The sequence below is a fragment of the Paramormyrops kingsleyae genome, chromosome 13 (assembly GCF_048594095.1).
Source record: "Paramormyrops kingsleyae isolate MSU_618 chromosome 13, PKINGS_0.4, whole genome shotgun sequence".
NCBI classification, from domain to species: domain Eukaryota; kingdom Metazoa; phylum Chordata; class Actinopteri; order Osteoglossiformes; family Mormyridae; genus Paramormyrops; species Paramormyrops kingsleyae.
In genome coordinates, this window is record NC_132809.1 from 25791466 (window position 1) to 25813842 (window position 22377).

Below are 22377 nucleotides of genomic sequence, written 5' to 3' on the forward strand. Positions count from 1 at the left end.
AGTCTCCATGCGGTCAAAGTAACCGACTTTTGTCACATTCTGGGGACATCCCCAGGTAAGTTCTCATCTGGCATTCAAGAACTTGCCTGAAACAACAGATACGGCAGCAGCCTGCTATTGTAGTCTTTACCGCTGTCATTTTCTCTGCCCTTCTTCTTGACCTTTCTGTGTAAACAATTAGTCTTTCAGGTGGCCTGTGTGTGTGTCTGTCCTACTTGTATTTCCTGTTTTTGTGGCTCCTGCATTGTCTGAAATATTTCGCCAATTGATTTTATCTACAATAAACCAGCGCCCTGTCACCCCTTGCATATTAAGCGGATTTAATATTCTGTTGTCACTGAGTGGAGTTACACAACCTAATTAGCTCCACCAGAAAGCCAGCACTGCTGCAGTGACTGAAAGCGTGAGGCAGCAAGGACTGTGCGTTATTGCGCAATTTGAAATCGATAAATGCATTGTGCTCCAGTCGCCCAGGATTGCAGCTGATGTCAGTTTTTTTTCTCCAAGGCGTGGCAGGTCACTTCCATCACTGTACATGAAGGGAAGTGAAGGTAGGGGAGCAATTACACCCACGGCCTTCAGTTCTAAATCCTTCCTGGCGATTTTCCGGGAAAAAAGAAACTACGATCTCACTGTAGAAGCCGTAATGTAATCAGAAAGAACTCTGATGAAAAAGTACTCGGTGTACTTTGCAATATTCTGAAGCCTCCTAATCCGTGATTAGGCTACCAGTCTCTGGGAACAGCCGAAATGACAAGTGGAAATGATGTGATTTCTCCCAAATGACATGAGCGACTCTCCCAAAATAGATGTGAATAAATGAGGTTTGCTGTGATTGCAGTGTGGGGCGACGGCAACTTCTCTTTATCTGTCAGCTGCCTCGACTTCACTGCATAGCTGCACTGTCAGCCTGAACTTGAACTCAATGAGCTCCGGCGCTAATGTGTGTCTCGAGCACCATTGTAATTTGACTGAGAAATGCTATAGAATTCTTGCTCCATAGTTCTACGTGTGGGGCTGATCGGGTTACCTGCTGTGGGCTCCCACCTCATGTTCTCCCTTTCCCTCTCTATCTCCCACAGTGGGTGGCCTTCGTGTCACTCTTCTTCATCCTGGTGTCCATCACTACCTTCTGCCTGGAGACGCACGAGGCCTTCAATCCCATCATCAACCGCACAGACGAGATCGAAGTGGACAACGTGACGTTGCAGCGCGTGTACCTGGAGACCGAGACTGTCGTCTACCTCACCTACATCGAGGGCGTGTGTGTGGTGTGGTTCACCTTTGAGTTCCTCATGCGTGTGACTTTCTGTCCAGACAAGCTGGAGTTCATCCGGAACACCCTGAACATCATTGACTTTGTGGCCATCTTGCCCTTCTACCTGGAGGTGGGCCTGAGCGGCCTGTCTGACAAAGCGGCCAAGGACGTGCTGGGCTTCCTGCGGGTGGTCCGCTTCGTGCGGATCCTGCGGATCTTCAAGTTGACCCGTCACTTCGTGGGGCTGCGGGTCCTGGGCCACACGCTCCGGGCCAGCACCAACGAGTTCCTTCTGCTCATCATCTTCCTAGCATTGGGCGTGCTGATCTTCGCCACCATGATCTACTACGCCGAGCGCATCGGTGCCAAACCCAATGACCCGCGGGCCAGTGAACACACGCACTTCAAGAACATCCCCATTGGGTTCTGGTGGGCCGTGGTGACCATGACCACCCTGGGCTACGGGGACATGTATCCACAGACCTGGTCGGGCATGCTGGTGGGGGCTCTGTGTGCCCTGGCTGGGGTGCTGACCATCGCCATGCCTGTACCTGTCATCGTCAACAACTTTGGGATGTACTATTCCTTGGCTATGGCCAAGCAGAAGCTACCAAAGAAAAAGAACAAGCATATTCCCAGAGCCCCACAGCCCGGTTCCCCCAATTTCTGTAAGTCGGGCATAAACTCGCCCCACCACAGCACGCAGAGTGACACCTGCCCCCTGGCACAGGAAGAAATGTTAGAAATGAACAGAGCAGGTAGGAAGCCTCTGAGAGGCATGTCCATCTGATTGCAAACAAGGAATCTTGAACGAAAAAATGACTTGCTAACAATTCCCTCCACCTGTCTCCCTTCTTCTTTCCTCCTCTCACCCTCAACCATTTCAAACTCGCACCCCTACCCCCTTGCACCCCCTAACTGACACTACACCCCCCACCCCCTCCCCCCCAAACCATCCCGAGTCACCACCCACTCAACAAGGCCAGGCCACCGCCCAGCCGTGCGCACACATTCCGTCACCTCCGTCCGACTCTCACCATCATCCACCCCTCACTGACAAGGCCACACAGCCCCCCCCCCCCGTGGGCTGTACCCTCTGGTCAGCGTTTCATCCACGGCAATCAAGTGGCACATTCATCAAACGGCACGCCCACCCCCTTACCAGCTCCTTCCCGACTCCCACTACACCCCGTATCCCCTCTGATTTCCCTTTGAAGAATCCCACAACATTCCCAACTCCAAAGAGTACTGATATCATGTAGCTCCCATATTGTACAGTAAATCTGTCTGATTGCAGCTGGGTAAGGGCGCGCCTCTTAGCACAGAGAGCACACAGCTAAAGAAGGGAAGAGGCTTGTTCTTTGCTTCCACATGTACTAAAACAAATACCATCAGTAATTCCATAATATTAATGTCGGCTGTTAGCAATTATTCACTGGTTTTAGTGGAGTTACCAGAATGTGCATCTTACTATTTGCAGATATTATAAAAAAAAGCACAGTGTTACATGTAACAAATAGGTGATTACGGGGACAAAAAAGGAGACATTCCCCTCGGGTTATAACTGTCACTGTGCCCATTCCTCGTCAACATGAGTTGTATCTGTCAGAAGCCTGAATGAGATTGATGTGATCAGACGGTGGTGGATTGAACGAGGCAGCGGTTCTTGGTGGGATGTGAAGAGTGCGGTTAGGACCAGGAAGGTCCTGCGGGGTGCTGAGGGGTGGGACGGCTTTCCTAGCAGCTAGTAGCACTGAGCCGGTGCTTTTGGCTCATCAAAACCACCAGCTTTAATTACAATCCCAGCCAGTGAGATTGGAGCATAGCAGGGCAGTGTTGAAGGCAGCACAGGGCCTCTTTAAAGCCTGGATTCAGCCAGTCTGGGCCAGTTTGTACTTGCTAATGAGCCCAGCAGATTTGCACACAAGACCCTGGGGCAGTTTTTGCTAGACTTGTTTTAGGTCCCCATTGGTTGGGTTGGTTGACAGTGGTTGAGTGGCGTTGCTTGATCGACACTATTAGTACATCAGCACTTGTATCTGCTGGAGGGCAGGGAGCAGTAAGCCCTTGTCGCATCTGGATGCTACATCAAGATTAAGGCCAGAACTGCCAATCATGGGTTCTGTCGTTGATGGAGCCGACATGGTGACAGTCTGCTGCCGCCCCCCCCAGCACTACATGAGTGACGTGATTTAGGCTGTGAGAGGCTAAGCGCCCGCCGCTTCCACTCAAGCAGAAGAAGAACGTACAGGAACACATATCCAGGCCACTGCAGTGGGTGTATGGAGAAAGAGAGTCAATTCGTCACCAAGGAATGAGAGTCAAAGAGTCACTCGGAAGTCGACGGTAAGGCCTGTTAATCACTGAGTGACTGAGGGACTTCATGCAATTCAAGGATTCAGAGTGCAAACATTTCTAACTGGAGAAAATGACAGACGTTGGTCTCTGTTTGGTTCATGGTCTTCCATGGACACCCAGGTCATCTGTCTTAGATGGGGGCCACTGTTCCTCCCTAATGTTCTTGCGTAACTGGGTTTTACCAAGGACTCAAAATACCACTGAGAAATATGTCATGATTGCACAGTACTACCCTCCCGTTTGCTACTGCTCTGAGCCAATGGCGTATGACGAGGCAGTGAGTGATGGCATATCCCACGAATGGGTCTGCGGCCCAAAATTAGCCATGGGAATGGAGGGATGACACCCCAGCTGTCCATGGGATTCAGGCAGATATGTCCAAGTAGAGTTATGACAGTGAAGATGGAGCTTCTCTATTTATTGCTATGCTTCCATTTTATGGCAGAGTAGGAGGGAGCAGCATCTCAGCGGAAGTCATGTACATAGTGGGCAAAGAACTGAGAGATATCATCAGAAGCTATAGATAACCAGGACAGACGGTGCAGCCACCGCGCTGGAATCTCACTAGGATTAAGTTAAGGCCACATTCTCTGAGTAAATACCAACTCATTTTCAGGAAATAGTAGGAGTGTCCATTAGCTTTGTTATATTCAGCTATAATGTCAGCACTCAGTGTGGCAGAGATTAAGCCTTACTTCAATCCCCTAAAGAAGCCTAATTACACAATCAACAAAATATCTAATTCTATGGCAGGAAGAAGTATGCAGGCAAATGTAGGGAATTGATTTCTTCCATCAAATTTTGACTAAACTCCGGATCATGAGGTTTATGTCAGTGTTTCCCAGTCTGGTCCTCTGGGACCCACAGACAGTGAAGACAGCGTCTGGCAGGGAGCTGGGAGGGAGCAAAATCCCCGAGCGCCACATTGGAATCAAAAAATCAACCACAATCATAAAATCAAACCAAAGAGTGACAGCGTCTCCCAATCAACTGCAATATTATAGCATAGTGTTTTGTAGCTTTAGTCTGTATGTTCTTACAATTGGGTCACTCGTCCCAGAGAGAGAGGGCTGTTTCTGGTTTTTATTTACTAGAACTTGATTTAGCGTTAATTATACTTCATGACACAGATGAAGGCTTAAATGCAGGACCTGAACCATCATCTTATGATTTGATGGACAACTGACAGGTCTAATCGATATTCTTTAAAAGTATCCTACTGACACACCACTCTGACACCAAATGTAACTTTAGCACCACAAAATGCACATTAAAAAGTGTGTTACCATAGTAACAGTAGCAACAACAGGGCCAAGGTGTGTGATTTTGAAACTGCACAACAATCGAAGCGACTCACTTTTCCCCAAAGGATAAACTGGGGACCTGTGATTATTGACGAGCTACAGACCAGCTTAAGCTGTCAGACGATGGTGCTACCCCACATGGCCAGACATCATCTATTTATCTAAAAGGTGCTGGATATCGGTGAAAGGCGGCTGTGCTTCTCTGACCTTATCACGACCTACCTAGTAGGCTGGCGGACTTCATGAATAACAAAGAAACAGCCAGGAAGGGTGTGCAAGGAGGTTGAGTGTCGGAGATCTCAGCCAGAGTGTGGTCACATCTCCACATTAATATAATCAGAGAGCGGCAGGACCAGGCTGAGTGCGATGACATCATTCAGGCCATTCAGGGGGATCGATTCTACAGTATTTACATCCAGCACCACCTTGTTGGAAAAGAGGCAGCCTCCCTGTCTGTGATCTTCGGGAAGCTCGACTTGATAGCCCACCTTGTTTACTTCTCTTCACCGTGTCTTTTTTGGGAGCCGAGCCCGGTCACCATGACGACGGTGTCTGGGCAGCCGAGCGCCGTGGGCCTGATTTAGCGAGCTGGAGGCGCGTGGCGGGGCCATTCACAGATTCACGCCTCTGCACCACTCACACATCCCGCAGCACACGCATGTCCAGGCCCGCCGCAAGAAGCACCGGGACACAGCCATTGGCTTTCAACATACATGTGACTGTCAGCTTCAGATATATAATGCGTGGGTCAGACACTGAGGTGACATATCAGTCTCATTAGTCATAGTGCAAATGAGAAAGTAACAAACAGAATATAAATACTCAGACATGTAAACATGACATTTCAAGGCATAGACATTAAGACAAAAGAGTTCACCATCTGACTAGTGGGGAAAAAATGTACAAATGTGACATGCTATCTGATGAGCAGAATATGCAATAAATAAACACACCATTGTACAAATTGATTGAAACAAGTTGGCGCATCTCTATGCAAATGGACTGACCACAGTTCTAACCCCACCCGAGCAGGCCTGCCAGTCTGTGGGCACAGTGTCTCCTCTGTCCATCCACCCAGCCCTAACTCCACCCAAACAGGCCTGCCAGACTGTGGGCACAGTGTCTCCTCTGTCCATCCACCCAGCCCTAACTCCACCCGAGCAGGCCTGCCAGTCTGTGGGCACAGTGTCTCCTCTGTCCATCCACCCAGCCCTAACTCCACCCGAGCAGGCCTGCCAGTCTGTGGGCACAGTGCCTCCTCTCTCCATCCACTCAGCTGTAACTCCACCCATGCAGGCCTGCCAGTCTGTGGGCACAGTGCCTCCTCTCTCCATCCACTCAGCTGTAACTCCACCCATGCAGGCCTGCCAGTCTGTGGGCACAGTGCCTCCTCTCTCCATCCACTCAGCTGTAACTCCACCCATGCAGGCCTGCCAGTCTGTGGGCACAGTGCCTCCTCTCTCCATCCACTCAGCTGTAACTCCACCCATGCAGGCCTGCCAGTCTGTGGGCACAGTGCCTCCTCTCTCCATCCACTCAGCTGTAACTCCACCCATGCAGGCCTGCCAGTCTGTGGGCACAGTGCCTCCTCTCTCCATCCACTCAGCTGTAACTCCACCCATGCAGGCCTGCCAGTCTGTGGGCACAGTGCCTCCTCTATCCATCCACCCAGCCCTAACTCCACCCAAGCAGGCCTGCCAGTCTGTGGGCACAGTGCCTCCTCTGTCCATCCACTCAGCTGTAACTCCACCCATGCAGGCCTGCCAGTCTGTGGGCACAGTGCCTCCTCTCTCCATCCACTCAGCTGTAACTCCACCCATGCAGGCCTGCCAGTCTGTGGGCACAGTGCCTCCTCTGTCCATCCACTCAGCTGTAACTCTACCCATGCAGGCCTGCCAGTCTGTGGGCACAGTGCCTCCTCTGTCCATCCACTCAGCTGTAACCCCACCCGAGCAGGCCTGCCAGTCTGTGGGCACAGTGCCTCCTCTATCCATCCACCCAGCCCTAACTCCACCCAAGCAGGCCTGCCAGTCTGTGGGCACAGTGCCTCCTCTCTCTATCTACTCAGCTGTAACTCCACCTGAGCAGGCCTGCCAGTCTGTGAGCACAGTGCCTCCTCTCTCCATCCACTCAGCTGTAACTCCACCCATGCAGGCCTGCCAGTCTGTGGGCACAGTGCCTCCTCTGTCCATCCACCCAGCGTACTCTCAGCCCTGTTGGCTGTGCAAACCAGCAGGTCCCAGGCCACTGCATGCATGTCTGTGTGACGACTTGTTTTGATTAATTTGCACAAGGGTGTAGATTCTTGTTTCAGAGATATGAGATCAGAGTTATTAGACCTTTTAACAGACCCGGTCTTAGACCGGGAGGGGCCAGCCTATTCCAGAATGGAGTGGGGGGGGGGACACTGGGGGCAGGTGTTTCACGCAGGTGTCCGGTGCTCTGCGCAAATATGCTTGGTCTGATTATAACAGGTGCACCTGCTTCCTGCCTCATTGGCTTCACCACGCATTTACTTAATCCCTAACTTGTTTTAATTAGCAGAGCCCCCCTGCCTGCCCCCCAGCTGAGTGGATTCTAACCTCACTAACAGGGCTTATGATTACAGCATCGCACAGCGCCAGCCCGTGGCGCCGTGCAGAGTGCAAAGTGTGACGGCAGCCGTGTGGGAATTTCAGAGGGAGCCGTGAGTCAGGCGGACCCTGACGGGGGCCCCGAGACGAGCCCAGTAGCAGCACCGGTGGTGACCATTCATGGCCGCGGCAGGGAGGAAGGCCTTCAGAGCCGATCACTGCAGGACCAGTAGATGTTGGCACTTGCTAATGAGCCAGGCTGATTTGTGCACTGGAACCTAGGCCAGTTTTTAGCCAGAAACCAAGGCCTGGCCAATAAGCTGGGCTGACTCTTACATGCAGATTTGGCGCTATCCAATGAGCTGGGCTGACTCTTACATACAGATTTGGCTCTAGCCAATGAGTTGGGCTGACTCTTACGTACAAATTTGGCTCTAGCCAATGAGCTGGGCTGACTCTTACATGCAGATTTGGCTCTAGCCAATGAGCTGGGCTGACTCTTACATACAGATTTGGCTCTAGCCAATGACTTGGGCTGACTCTTACGTACAAATTTGGCTCTAGCCAATGAGCTGGGCTGACTCTTACATACAAATTTGGCTCCAGCCAATGAGTTAGGCTGACTGTTTCTTAGAGATTTGTTTTTCGCCAATGAGCTGGGCCAAATGTCACATAGAGATTCAGCTCTGGCCAGAATGAGCAGAGCCAGAAGAAAGCTCATATTGGTCCACTGGTTACCGTTCTGTAACCTGCAGTCCTCACAATATTTAACCCTCTGTTCAAAAGAAGGCCCCTGACTAGATTAATGGTTAAGGCATTTGCATCTACTCATTGCAATCCAGCTGAGTGGGTTCCACGTTCTGATGATGCCTATAACTATCTGCCCCAGCTCCATATAGACAGATGTTTCATGGTTAATAGACAGATGCTGTGAATGTGCACAGACCAGACCATGAGCAGCATGAGGTCCCTTGGAGGTTTGGCACTCAGCCCAGTAACACCAGTAGCCTGGGTCTTTGCTGTGAGTAGGGTGCTGAGGAGCATGAGGAACCTGCAGCTCCGTATTCAGATAAATGTGCAGCGCTGGAGCTCTAGGTGAGGGTTCAGCTGGCAGGGAGTCTGAATTATTCATCGAGGAATTAGGCCGGCAAAACTGCTCATCTGTCTGCACAGACGGCATCCTGCAGGTGTGCCCATGAGCTTCAGTCCGGCGTAGCAAATAACGCAGCATCTTTGGGGTGGGGGGGTTTAGTTCTTATGGAAGCAGGGTCGCCATGGTGATTCATTCTGCTCATCAGGTCTGTCTTCCTGATGATTGTTCTTGTCCAGCTGAGGGATTCATAACTCTAAGTGCCGTCTTCCTGGAAGATGCTCTTCCACGTCAGAACTGTGTGCAATCCACCCCCCGATTCCCCGGCCTTCATTTTACTGCTGTTGATGCCTGAGAAACCTCAGGGCGCATGACCCAAATAAGATGCTTTTTAAAGCTGCTTTTTTAAATAAGGACTTTGTGGGATACAGATCAAGATGGTCCCTCGGAAGTAGGCCGGGTCTTGAAGGGGCTCACCCTGTCTCCATCGTGTCGCTGCACCAGGGACCGTCTCAAAAGAGGCCAGGCAACTCCAACAACTCAATCTCAGTGCAAAATTATAAGGACAGAAGGAAGCCGGGTCCCACTGATCCTTTGAGTGCCAGGCTGTGAGAGAGACGTCCTGGATACTTATAAAACTGAAATGAAAAAATGAAAACAAATTTCATTCAGTGTTTACTTTGCCCTTAGCCTGAAGCTTTTACTGTCTCAAAAGAGATAGCTATTAGAAAGTGCACAAATGTGGTTTAAGTGACTTTTTCTGCTTTTTACATTGATACTAAGTTTGGTAGATGTATCACACCCAGTGAATTCTCTTATTCGAATTCTCTCAGTGTCAGTAACAGTGCGCAAGGCATTAAACTGCACATGCAAATCCTGGTAAATGAGACACAGTGCACTTTCAGTGGGTAGGTTTAAATTACTGATGGATTCTGTCCCTTGTGGTCCAAAGAGCAGCCTTTCATGTCTTAATGGAGGAGCGCACGTTGAAATGAAAATGTAAGTTTTATGGTGTGGGTTTCCTGCAGCACAGAGTAATGGTGTAGTAGGAAATGGTATAGGCAGAGTGTTAGATTATGGATGTTATGCAGCAGGGTGATGACCACGGGCAGACTGTGTATATTAGGAAGCAGAGAGGGGTCCTTGGGGCACATGGAGGTAGGCGTCCTGCTCAGATGCCTGCTGCTCCTGTCCCCAGCTCCTGTGGAGGCCCACTGATCAGCCGTCACAGTACAGGGGAGGCAGCATGGCCCAACGCCCCATGGAGATCATCTCGATACCAGCTGCCGCACCCAGGAGGAGGCCAAGAAACGTGGGTCGGCACAAATGGAGCCGAAAGGGAGACATTCAGCCCAAAGTAGATGGGGAGTAGATCAGCCGTGAGGAAGACAGAGGGGCAGGGAAGATGGGGTCTCATGCAGATGAAGGGAGAGGAAGAGCAGGGAGGAAAAGGGAGAAACCAAAAGGGATGAGATACATTCTTCAGACTTCAGAGAGCAAGCATACTGCACGTAGGCAACTGGCACCAATGAACATCAAGGTGGTATCTGGAGCAGGCAGGATTAGCGCTGCCCATGGTCACCCTGGCACAGTCAGGGCAGTTATGTTCTATGGGGGGGCCAATCTGAGCTTCCTCATGTTGGCAGGGGCCATTTTTAATGATTATTGTCCCTTCAAAGCAACCATTATAGACTTTGTCTTTATTTTTTTTAATACACATAGAAATCAGTAGAGCTAGTGGATTTTTCTTGTTTATATTTATTATTTTTATAATTCATGCAAAGAAAGATTTCTAGGCCAAGATAAATTCATCTGGATAGATGTGAACATAATGCTTCACCCAACACACAGGTTGACTTTTGCCCAGGTCTGATCTAAGAGTCCGATACTATCAGCTCCTCTTCAGTGCTATTCTGTGGTGCTGTGCTATTCCAGCCCTCATCTCCTTACTGAGTGACCACCTGACCAGCCTATCTCTCTGAGATACTGTGGATGTTACATCCCACATGCTAGGTGTCAAAGGAAAGGTTTTTCGCCAATGAGCCGAAGGGAAACCTGAAGGGAAAGTTTAAGTCCAACGTGGCTGGGCGTATACTTTAGCGAGCCAATGAGAGAGCTGATATGAGTGCTTGTGGAGCATGAACGAGCCAATGAGAGAGCTGGCACGCGTGCTTGTGGAGCGTGAATGAGCCAATGACAGTGCCGACAGAAGAGCTATGGAGCGTAAACTAGCCAATGAGACAGCCGACAGTAGGGTGGTGCTGTGTAGTGTGAAGTAGCTAGTGAGAGTGCCAAAACGTGTACTATGGAGTGTGAATGAGCCGACACGAGTGCTATGGATCACGAACAAGCCAATGAAAGAACCAACACGAGTGTTGTGGAGTGTGAACAAGCCAATGAGAAAGCTGACACGAGTGCTGTGAAGCATGAACGAGACAATGAAATACAGAGCAAAAAGCTGCTGATGACGCCGCAAAGCCCAGCCTAGGATTATAACATGCATCTTTCTGAAAAGTGATCAAAAACCTTCTTATTGGATGCAGTGGAAGCACAATCTGTACTTACCATTAGGTTGAGATGAAAATGCCATTACTTTCATACTCTGTCTGTGTGTCTCCTGGAAAGTTAGATGAGGTATGCAAAAAGTTGCTAATTTCCCCACGGGAATAGGTAAAGTATCACTATTACTGTTACTACTATTAAATATCAATCAAATACCTCAAAAAGCAAAATGGGATCGATGCCATCCTCATGAGGATTACTGTTCTTAATGTATCTTGTCCTCCTTAGTGCCTTTTCCTTGTCTTGGTTGACTGCTCCTGGAATCTGTTTTGCAGGCACACACACACATTAAAAAGCCACCAGGATATGAATTGCAGTCTTATGGACATCCCTTACCCAGTCTGTGAATATCTGTCTTTTTATAAGAGCACATAAGATTTTGGTTTCCACCTTCTTCATTCCAAAAGAATAAGAAGAAAAATCTTATGAAGCTTTTGTCATATATTGTTCTTAAACCATGGTTAGCATTTCATCACGTGCCTCAAAGAGTGTGGAGGGACAAGAATGAGTGCCATTGTCTTGTAATCTAGCATCCGTCTTGGGTGCTGCATGTATGTTAATGAAGAAATTAAAGGCACCATAGGGGCTATGGTGGTAGCACCTTTAAGACCACGTGTGACTGACTCGCATGGGGTCACTGGGTGCTTGGTGGGGTTTGGGAGGTAAGGAGGGAGGAGGGCGTGTTTTATTATAAACGTTAGATGAATGTGCTGCTTATGTTTTCCCCCCAATTTTAAAATACCCAAATCGAGCAATTCCTCCACAACAGCAGGTGGTGCCATTTCTTCGTAGCCTTTTATTTTTTTAGCTTCAGATATGGGAAACTTGCACCAGACTAGGTTGTCCCTCTGCACATACGTAGTGTCTCACTTGTGCTTGTATGTTTGAAGATCCCAAAGCGAATGGCGAGGCAGCTAAGGCAGCGCTGGCCAACGAAGACTGTCCTCATATAGACCAGGCCATGTCGCCTGAGGACGCCCGGGTCATTAGCCCATCCGACAGAAGCGAGCAGCCGTGCTTCCTCCTAACCGCGGCCAAGCGGCCCAGCCACGCGGGGGGACAAGTGAGGAAGGGTATGTAACAGACAATCACAGGCTTTATCCCAAAAGCACAGGCCTCTCACTGCAAACAATCAGGAGCCAGACAGAGTCAGAGTCAGAGTCAGAGTCCTCTCGGGCAGGTTGTGGACTCACACACAGGTGTCCAGCTGAGTCAGGTGTCCTTTCAGACAGGTTGTGGCCTTACACACGATTCAGATGACAGCGAAGAAGCACATTACACAAATAATGTCCATCCACATGTGTTATTTCACCTCTACACTGTGAATTGCTATATCTGTTCCTTGGCCAGCTACCCTGAACCATTTCACAGCTTCACAGCCCCCCACCCCCAAACTCCAGCATACAGAACACCAAACGGCAGGATCCCCAACACCATCGCCTCCCTACACCTTGCCCAGGTACTGGCTTCAGCAGATCTGCATTCTGGTTTGGCATTCTGACACAGGACCACGCCCCTCCACATGTTAACCACGCCCTTCCCTACTCTAACCCCACCCCTTCCTTACTCTGCTTGTCTCCCACCTTCCTGAATCCTTCCCGGCATGAGACATGGCACCTCTGGTCGGACCTTCTTCTCTTAGCTCCTCTTCCTCTCCTGTCCTCCTCCTCTTCCTCTCACCTGCATCTTCTTTTTTAAAAAGAATCCAGGGCTGGTAAATAAGGGTGGATAAAATAAATCTGTGCAAACATCTGAATCATTGTACTCTTGGTTTGTTCATGTTCATTTTTAAGAGCATGGTCTGAGAGGAAAACGAATCTCACAGTGATGCATTTCTTGTTGGCACCCCTTTACACATTCTACCCCTTCCTAATTCCTTTCAGTCTCTCCTGCTGACCATCTCGAATGTTTTCCAGACCTTTTGATAGTTTTTCTCTCATCCACGTTTATACACTCAAAAAGAAACAGATTTAGTCTGAGCTCTGGATCGACCTTAACCTTCCCTTTTTCTTTTTCTTTGTCGTTTGTTTGTTTTTTGTTGTTTCCCCCTTGCTGTTTGTTTGTGACCTCTTTTTTTACCATTCCCATGTCCTTGTCCTGCTCTGCCCTGTAGCCCCGCCCTCCCTGGGGCGGACCTTGGGAGAGGCCCCGCCCCCTCTCAGCTCCCAGCTGTACCCTCTGCTGCAGCTAAAGTGGGTGCACTGCCAAGAGGACAGTTGTGCTAAGCTAACACACTGAGGCCCTGCCCACGCCACAATGACATCCAATCGTCTGGCACCGAAGGCCATCCCAACTAGCAATGAGACTCCGTGCACCTGGCACTGAGACCCCACCCACATTCAGCGTGTCACCAGTCACTCAGCACTGCAGCCCCTCCCACTGGAGACAATTAAAGGGCCGTGCAAGATTATTTTAGATGATAAGGCTGAGGCAATCCCTTAGCACAGGGTGTGGGTCAGACGTGAGACAAAGCAAGATGGATGATGCTCAGTAACCTTTAAACTGGGCTCCAACCTTTAAACTGAGGACAGTTAATGGGAACCCATCCTGACGAGGAAGCCCTGGTCCGCTCACAGCCGGTACTCCCATGGCAGAGTGGAGGTAGGATGCTTGTCCCCCACCCACAGACCATGTCCCCCTGCCCCTACGGCCTCATCCTGGCTCAGGACTCAACCAGAAATGCAGATTCCAGCAGATCCCCACTAAAAAGTTGGGTTTATCACTCATGCCAAGTACCTTCCTCAACTAGGGACACCACAGCTGTGGGAAGAAAGCAGTTCAATGCTGACATAGAGAGGATACATGTGGCCTTAGTCTTTTTGTCAACTTGACTGCAGTAAACAGGCTTCTGGAACTCTTCATTCAAACTGAGCATGCTCCAGGTTCAAGGTCTTTATGCAACAAAATGCTTCCATCTCTGTTTGCTAGCCTAGGCTCAAACACAACCATCGCACAATTTCCTAGCTCGTCATCTCTGTCAAACTACATTACCCATAATTCAGCACTCATGCCACACATGCTCAGTTGTACGAATGAAAGTCCCAGCAATTCTGGAGCAGGAATAAATGCCACTGGTTTTCATTTAGTTCAGTTTCTGATATTTACATTTGCTATGAATCAGTTCTTTGACTGAAATTTAAAAAATATTTACAACATTCACAGATTCAATACTATGAGAGGGAACAAATTAAAGTTCAGGTGTTCAAGTGAAACATGATTTGATGTCTCTGTCCATACATATGTATTTGTGGTGTGAGTATCAGTCTGTGTGAGCGTGTGCCTGATGTTTGGTGTGTGCATGTCCTCAGACTGTCCGTGGTCTGCATGCATTCTGCCCCGCTCACGGCTGGTGTCACAGTGGTGATAGACGTGGGCCCCCAAACGTGTCACGTACTAAAGCTTTTTGAGCAGTTGGCTGGCGCCCACTCGTGCTGATGGGGCATGATGGACAGACCTAGATGGCAGCTCAGTACACACAAATTTCAAGATTTAGTTTGATTGGATATTGCATCAAAATTGAATTCGGCTCAGGGTGAGAGGTACTTGAGGAATTTCACCCTCACCGGCTATAAAGATGTGTCATGTGACAGGAAACACTATGCTAAAGGTCGTCACCAAAGCGTGTGGCCACCTGCTGCCGGTTTCATGCCGATTCAGACACCCAGGCGGATGCGGGATGTGGGTGGTCCGGTGGGATTTACCCTCAGGACCATCGTCAGCCCGCTGCAGGCCCTCTGTGACCCCCGACACCAGCCCTCCCCCCGCCCCCGCATGCCGGGGTCCTGGTTGCGCACAGTGCATGCAGGATGCAGCTGTTGAGCAGGCTGCTCTGTTTTTTATCAGACTGTAATTGAACAGATGAGAGGAGATACCAGAAATGAAAAGCACACCTATTGTCACATTGACCCTGTGCAAGGAGCCATCACTGCATTGCTGGTGAGGGCCGAAACACCCCAAGAAAGTCATCGGCGCTTGTGGCGCCGCCCTACAGGCCATGCTGGAGGTCCTCTCGCACCCACATTTGCTCCCACCAGCTGCCCTCGCCTACAATGTGTCGCCTTTGTTTGTTTCATTCTCGATCTGTTCCTTTTAGATTTTCACCCCCCCCCCCTCCCCCTTTAGCATCTCACGCCCCCGATATCCTCATTTGTATCACGTGTCTCCAAACAAGACAATAAAAACAACATAACAGGCCACACTTGCGCGCATCTGGGGAGGGCCGAGGTCCAGGTCACGCAGCGAGTGCCACCGTCAAGAGGTGCACCCCCTGCAGGCCCCCCCCCCCCCCAGGCAGTGCTTCCCCACGCGAGCAGTTTGGTTCTGCGCTGAAAGCAGTTTTGTCAGAGCCAGCAAATATCAAACTTGCAATCCAGAGTCCCGAAGAGCGGCCGTGTCAGGAAGCTGACGTCTCTGGAGCTGTCTGGTGCTGCTGGCTCTTATTTTATAGTGTTCAGCTATAAATCCTCGTGCCCTTTTCATTTCCATCACAAATACACGTTTTACATCTTCTTTAACACACATGTGCACCACCTGACAGACCACACTAAATCCCCCCCCCCTCCCACAAGCAGGAATGGAGCCCTTTTAATTGCCCCCTCCCAGTTTTACTTCTCCCTGTGATGTGCCTCTTTGTAAAAGCCCCCTTTTGAATGCGACGGCTCCCCCCCCCCCCAACGAGTCCCGTGCCGGTGTGCGGATTGCAGGTGCATGGCTGCGCCCGGTGCATGGACCGTACCGCCCCCCCTCGGTGCATTCTCTCTCTCTCTCTCTCTCTCCCCCACCCCCAGCCACATCTCTACCTCTCTCTCTGTCCCCCATCCTCTGTTTTCCGGATCTTTCTTCCAATGACGTGTCAGACGCCGTCTCTCGCTCTTCTCTTTCTCGCTCCGGCGCCGCCGCCGTTGCTCTGGTTGCCGACACCCAGCCTTTGCGAACGCGTCGACGCTGAACACGGCCCCCGCGCCGCCAGTCACAGACCCCCGTAAAGAGGAGGCCGTCCTCGTTAAGTATATACAAGCTGAAACCGTGAGAGTGACCTGAAGCCAATCTGCCTGTTTCTGAGAGGAGGACGCTGCTTTAATGCCCCCCCCCCCCCCCCCCACAAGGCAAGGGGACACGTTGGACTTGGGGTCAGATAGACAGAGAGAGAGAGAGAGAGAGAGAGAGAGAGGGAGACAGAAAAAGTGAGACGGTGTGATGGGGTACCTTAAAGAGCCACTTATCTCAAAGGACAAAGTTAGTTTGTCTCTTTTTCGGAGAGAAAAGGAGGAAGACTTCTTTCCAAATCTTGGCGAGTATGGGACTTTTTTCGTCAAGAGGGGACAATTCATGGACAGTCCCACACAGACGCTGAAGAGGAACGCGAGAGGCACCAAGATAACGCACGTAGTACACAGAGAAACATAACTGCGAATTACACCATTAGCGATAACACGTTTAATGTCAGGAATCTGACTGTAGAAGACACCTATTTGTTTATTAAGCATGAGTTGCATGGGAAAATTAAAAGAAAATATTGTTATGAATATATGTAAGAACAAAAAAATATATATTTTCTCTCAGAAGTTCCTTACTTTTACATACCTTTGATGTAGCCAAAATATATGATAATAGAGAGCGTGTAGATGCTGTTTTTTAGCCGTCCTTCCTGTCGGTAATTTTGTATCGAATGACACCTGTGTCACAGAGGCAGCTTGGGTCATATTGACCACCCCTCTTTACCGCATCAGACACTAACACCAAGGGCACAAGTGGATGAAAACAGTCTCTGTGTTGTTTCACAAGAAAAAATCATTTAGGACGTTTTTGTTGGCATGCTTGTGTCCCTGGATCTAACGGAAAAAAAAACAGCTGGGGAAAAACATCAGACTTGATTTTACTTTTTCCCTGTTATTTGCTGTAATTACTAATGAATAGATCCCTTGTGAAAACTTTATTACAGTGAGACATTGTTCATATCGCATTACGTATGGACTTTCAACGGTGTTATTTTTGACAAAAAAAAAAGCAAGAAAAGACCAAAAACATGCAAAAAATATAAAACATAAGTGTAAGTCCTGGTCCTAACAGAAGGACGAGGCTGTGTTTTAATTGCTTATCTCTCAGTCAGACTTAAAAGAAAAATGTTTTATGCGCAGTGTATGCAATTTAGTACTTGAGAGAAAGCAGATGCATGTACTATGTTATGCAAACTAGGTAACTGCAGTAAGTAACAGATTAATACTAATAATTCTAGCATGAAATAAATTTTTTTATGAACAGCGTGCTGGGACTCTGATTTTATTAGCAGGAATGACTTCCTGCGTGCCTTTCTTCAGTTTGACCTCTGCTTGACCTCCCAGTGCAGCCCGCTGGGGGTCAAGGAGAAGCGAATTGAAGGCAGAATGACTGGAACAGCGCCCCCTGCGTGTGGAGGGGCAGCATGGCGAGTTGCAGAGCGGCATGGAGGCGGGAGCTCTGTCCCGCGGCATGGGGGGGGTGACGCGACGGGGGCCGCTCAGCATGGGCAGCACATGGTAAAGCTGCCGTTTACCATGGCGACGCGACGGAGCCGTTACTCTGAACACCAGTCCCATGTCACCATCTCCCCCCCCCTTCCCCGCCGGCTCGTTTCAGCTCCATTCATCATTGTCCCATCATCTCCCTCTTCGCTCCCAGATGGAAAATAATGCTGTTGTTTGTTTGTTTGTTGTTGTTGTTTTTCTTCTCCATGTGTCCTTAGAGAGCAAACGACGACCTCACCGGCGACCTCCCTCACAGTCAGTGTGTGTAATGAACCGTGATATCCCGACCACTGTGTGTGTGGCTGCAGCCTACCCCCCTCCCAACCTGACCGTGCTCTAGTCTGTCTGTGTGCGTAGACAAGCGTCGCCCCGGCAACCTGGACGCTGGAGGTGGGGGGGGGCAGCCGTAGACGTCTCACCCCGTGTCGCCCTCTCTCAGTGTAACTGTGCTCTGTTGCTGTGTTTCAGTCTCCAGGTGTAACATGTGCTTTTGTCTTTCTGTGTTGTAAATATCCTTCCTCTGTGCTCGTTCTGTTCGTACCCATAATCCTCCTAAAGGACGATCCCCCCCCCCCGCCCGTCTCCCTCACCTTCCTTTGCTCTCCAGGAATGGTCCTAACACAGCCAAACTGTTTCCTGTGCCCTCCGATGTTTCTGAACCTTAATGCCCGTCGCGCAGACGTGTTCCGTCTTATGAACGTTCATGCATGACCCCGGGGTGTCCTGACAGCTAACCTGAGGAGGGGGTGTGGTGGGTCGCGTGGGAGGGGAGGCACTTTTCATTCTGCTTTTGCGGTTGAAGGCTACAAGCCAAGAGCATGCCTGGTTTATCTGTCAAATTTGTGCAAACATGACTTTCAGCTCGGGTGCCAGATACTCATCAAATTTACCAAGATAGACTTGTCACTAGGACCTTAGTTACAGGGTTTCAGCATGTTTTTAAAGTTAACCGTCGTGCGAAGCATCTCGTTGGCCTTTGTGTTCTCAAGACCTGCTCCTTTGTGAAGCTCCCTCGTGTCTCCTGACCAAACCCAGCACCGGCGGGCTGGAGATCGGGAGCTGAGATGATTCTGCATCCCTATGATGCTGATATTTTCATAACTGGCATTAAGATTCGCTCATCGTGTGTCCACGTGACACATTTTTTTTTCCAAAGATTACTTTCTTCTGACTTTTGCAAAATTAAACCTTAAAAGCAAAATGAACACATCCAGAAAGGGCCAGTCGCTAATCACGGCTCCTGCCTGTATCATTTCACAGTTTCCTCTTTTCCTAGGAGACTGAACGCATTCATTACTGCTCCTTAATGTGGCCTAGTTGTACACCAGTATAAATGTGGGACAAGCAGCTTCTCACTCTGCTCCACTATGAACTCAGCTGCGGTGCCTGAACAGCAAGACTTAGCCGTGCAAATGTACAGGAATAACGGAATTCTGCTATCCAGAACAGCACAGGTAAAATACCTCTTAAGCTCAATTTATCTATTACACTGATAAAAGGCAAGTCAGACTTGATATTAAGTACTTATCCTGATGGGGAATTGACTTGGATTAATAAGTAGAGACAATCTTGTAGATAATGCATTTTCTGTTTTGATATTCACGAGGATTATTCGGACTTCAGTGAATTTGTAGTTAAATAGCAAATTCCCAAATTCAGTAACCAACCGGACGTAAAATGTAACAGGCCAAAATACCCCTGAATATGAATAAGCACAATACTCTGCATCAATATGTATGCGAGAATATGTGACTAAAGGAGCGGCTCTGAGTTCACAAAGGGTTATCGGTATAGAAGTTATTAAAGGCAGGAAACAAGCATGGGATTGAGATGTATGAGTGCAGTCAATTCCAAATGTGAAAAAGCGTATTCCCTGTGGTCCAGCTCCTTCTTGCTGGAGGGCTGCTGGGGCCACACCCCTAAAGGACACACCCATTGGTCCCTTATGGCCTCCACAGCCAATGAGGGCCTGTTAATGTACACCAGGCCTCTGGGATGTAATATACAAAATGACACAGAGAGTTAACGGGCAGCACTCTGCAGAGAAACAGCTGCAGGGCCTAAAGCAGACCAGGTCAGGGGCTCTGTAACAGCCGAGGCCCCCAGAGTCGGGAGATTTTCACAAGCAGATGGCCTGCCTATGCAGATATCCCCCCCCCCCCCAGCACTGAGCAGGTTGTGTCCGGTATCCTGATACGTGCTTCTTTCTTGATTCTGGGTGCTTGATTTTGAAGGACATTTACTGTGCTGTTTCCTGGATGATAGCAGTTAAATAAAGGCTTATTTTACACAAAAAAAAACGCTTGTCTTGTCTTTTATTTTGACCTACATCTTTATATCCATACTGTTCCCTCACTCTCCTTCTCAGTAGTCCTGATGTATGAACTGAGACAGACAGAAAAAGCAGAACACAGATCACTGCTAAGAGGCTAAACTCTTCAGACTGGAACATGCTAAGATGATTTTTGGCTGCCGGAAGCCGTCGGGCCGTCAGTGAGAGTCAGCAGCTCGTCGGTTTGTGCTGCGTAATCAAAACTACTTGTTGAAACGGAGCGCACTGACTGGGCTGCATGTCAGCTGCCACCTCTAGGCGCGCCCGCATGTTCCGGCGCAGATTTACACAATCGATGGCAGTTGATTGTTCGTTGGCGTTGCCATCTGCTCGGCGTGCACCCAGCTTTGGAGCATGGCACACCGCACCGAGAACTTCATGCCAGGAAGGATACTGGCATCCATATTTATTTGAAGTGATCAGAAGATGCACCATTAAACAACCAACGTTGAGAAAGTCCAACTCACTTGGAGGACAGGCTGCTTCGGGGTGATGCCAGGGCAGATTTGCTGTCTCTGGCGCTCTACTCAAAAAGACAATCTACCCCCCAACCCCCAGTGGAAAACTAAATAAATAGTTAGCAAGTACAGTCAGAAGATCGTACATAGCTAGCTGGTTAGCAGAATGTGCTGCTTCAGCATCTCCTAAATAAGGCAGATGTTAATTCAATATTTAGTGCAGTGACTGTTTGTCCAAACCTCCAGGGCGCCCAGACCTCAGGGGCCCCATGCGAATGCAGGCTCTTAGTGGTGATGATTTTGAGCGCCGCTGGGGTGACGCTCCATCACACACAGGGAATCTGCAGCATTCCAGCCGCCTAGGGCTCCAGGTTAGCAAACCAACACACAGAGGAATCCACTAATGAAGAGCCAATCACCGCACTGCACACGGACATCCTAACAAGCTTGTGTTTTTCTCACCGCTTCTCTACTGGTGTCTTACGATCACATGCAGTGTTGCCATAGTGACACTCAGCATGGGGAAAATGAGGTAGTTTGTAGTGATGCGTGACCTGCAGCCTCAGAGAACACGCAAATCACATGCCTAACAACCCCCCCCCCCAGACACACACACACAAACACACGCAGATAAACCTCTTCAGTTATTCCCTATCCTTCATATTTATTGAAATCTATTGAGATTACCTGCAGATGACACTGCAAAGATTAATTTATTGATATTCTCATAAAACCTGTTTATTTTGTTTGTCTGCCCTGTAATGGGTGCGAGAAAATCCCCACAATAGGCACTGCGCTCACACTGTCGCATCCACAGCAAGCACATATACACTTTATACACTGCCTGGCCAAAAAAAAAAGTTGCACACTTTAATATTTTGTTGGACTGCCTGTGATTATGCTGGACATTCATCAATCCATTGCTTCCACGTTTCAACATCTTTTTTCAAACAGATTTGCATTAATTTCTCAACAAGATCTTGTATTGATGATAGATGAATTGAACCACTCTGTAAACTCTTCTTCAGCACATCTCAAAAACTTTCAGTGGGGTTAAGGTCAAGACCCTGTGGTGGCCGATTCATGTGCGAAAATGGTTCCTCATGCTCTCTGAACCACACTTTGACAATTCGAGCCCGAAGAATCTTGACTTTATCGTCCTGGAATATGACCATGCCTTTAGGGAAGAAAAAACCCATTGATGAGGTAACCTGGCCATTCAATAGATTCAGGTATTCAGCTGAATTCACTTCACTGCTGCATAACGTTGCTGAATTGTAATAATGATCCAGTCATTGGCTCTTAAGTACTAGCTGATTTAAGTTTAAATGATGACTTTGGTTTTGGCCAGGCAGAGTATTCGTAATATCAAACTCAGAATACTCCAAACATGCAGTTTCCAGACTGTTTTGATTCGTTTGAAGCGCGTTTCAATGTATCGTTCCAACGTCAGTATCAGAAGTCACGAGTGCTCCGAATGGCGCTTTATGATGTCACATTATGATGTCACAATGCCTCGAGTGCCTCTGATGCTTTGCCTCAATTTGGTATAAAAAAAGAAGTGTGAACCGTAGATCTGGGATCAGGAGATGCTGACCCAAAAAAACACCTAAATAGAAAGTATAAAATCATATCTCACATCCCTGTTCTGTGATTGGCTGCTACTTGACATCACCTCACCTCAATGTAAACTTGTCAAAGTTACGTAAAGCCTGCATGAAGCTCCGCTCTTTGGCTCGGTCTCTTGAGTGCCTTTCATCGAGCCCTGGAGTTACCGCAGTCTGTTTTTATGTTTCCGCTTTTGACTCTGAGCCTGTGTAAGATATAGCACCCTGTTAGCTCCATTTAAACCTCTACTTAAACACTGACCTTGAATAAATTAGAGCTTCGGAGTTGTAGAGTAAACTGCACCTTTGTCCATCCTTGTCCCCGGTGTTCA

At 48.9% G+C, this 22377-nt stretch overlaps 1 protein-coding gene across 6 annotated transcripts in view; it reads left to right on the forward strand.

Annotated features, from left to right (window-relative positions):
- LOC111835435 (voltage-gated potassium channel KCNC1) overlaps positions 1 to 19947 on the forward strand; it is a 42688-nt gene extending 22741 nt beyond the window's left edge. Inside the window, exons 3-6 of one of the 6 annotated variants that reach the window (XM_023795744.2) lie at positions 1083 to 2016; positions 12036 to 12218; positions 12496 to 12604; positions 13259 to 17403. In XM_023795744.2, the coding sequence (XP_023651512.1) occupies positions 1083 to 2016; positions 12036 to 12218; positions 12496 to 12604; positions 13259 to 13370 (1338 nt within the window). In that variant the 3' untranslated portion in view covers positions 13371 to 17403. The other 5 variants (XM_023795746.2, XM_023795745.2, XM_023795748.2 and 2 more) reach the window with 5 other exon arrangements.
- Positions 19948 to 22377: the final 2430 nt, after the last annotated feature.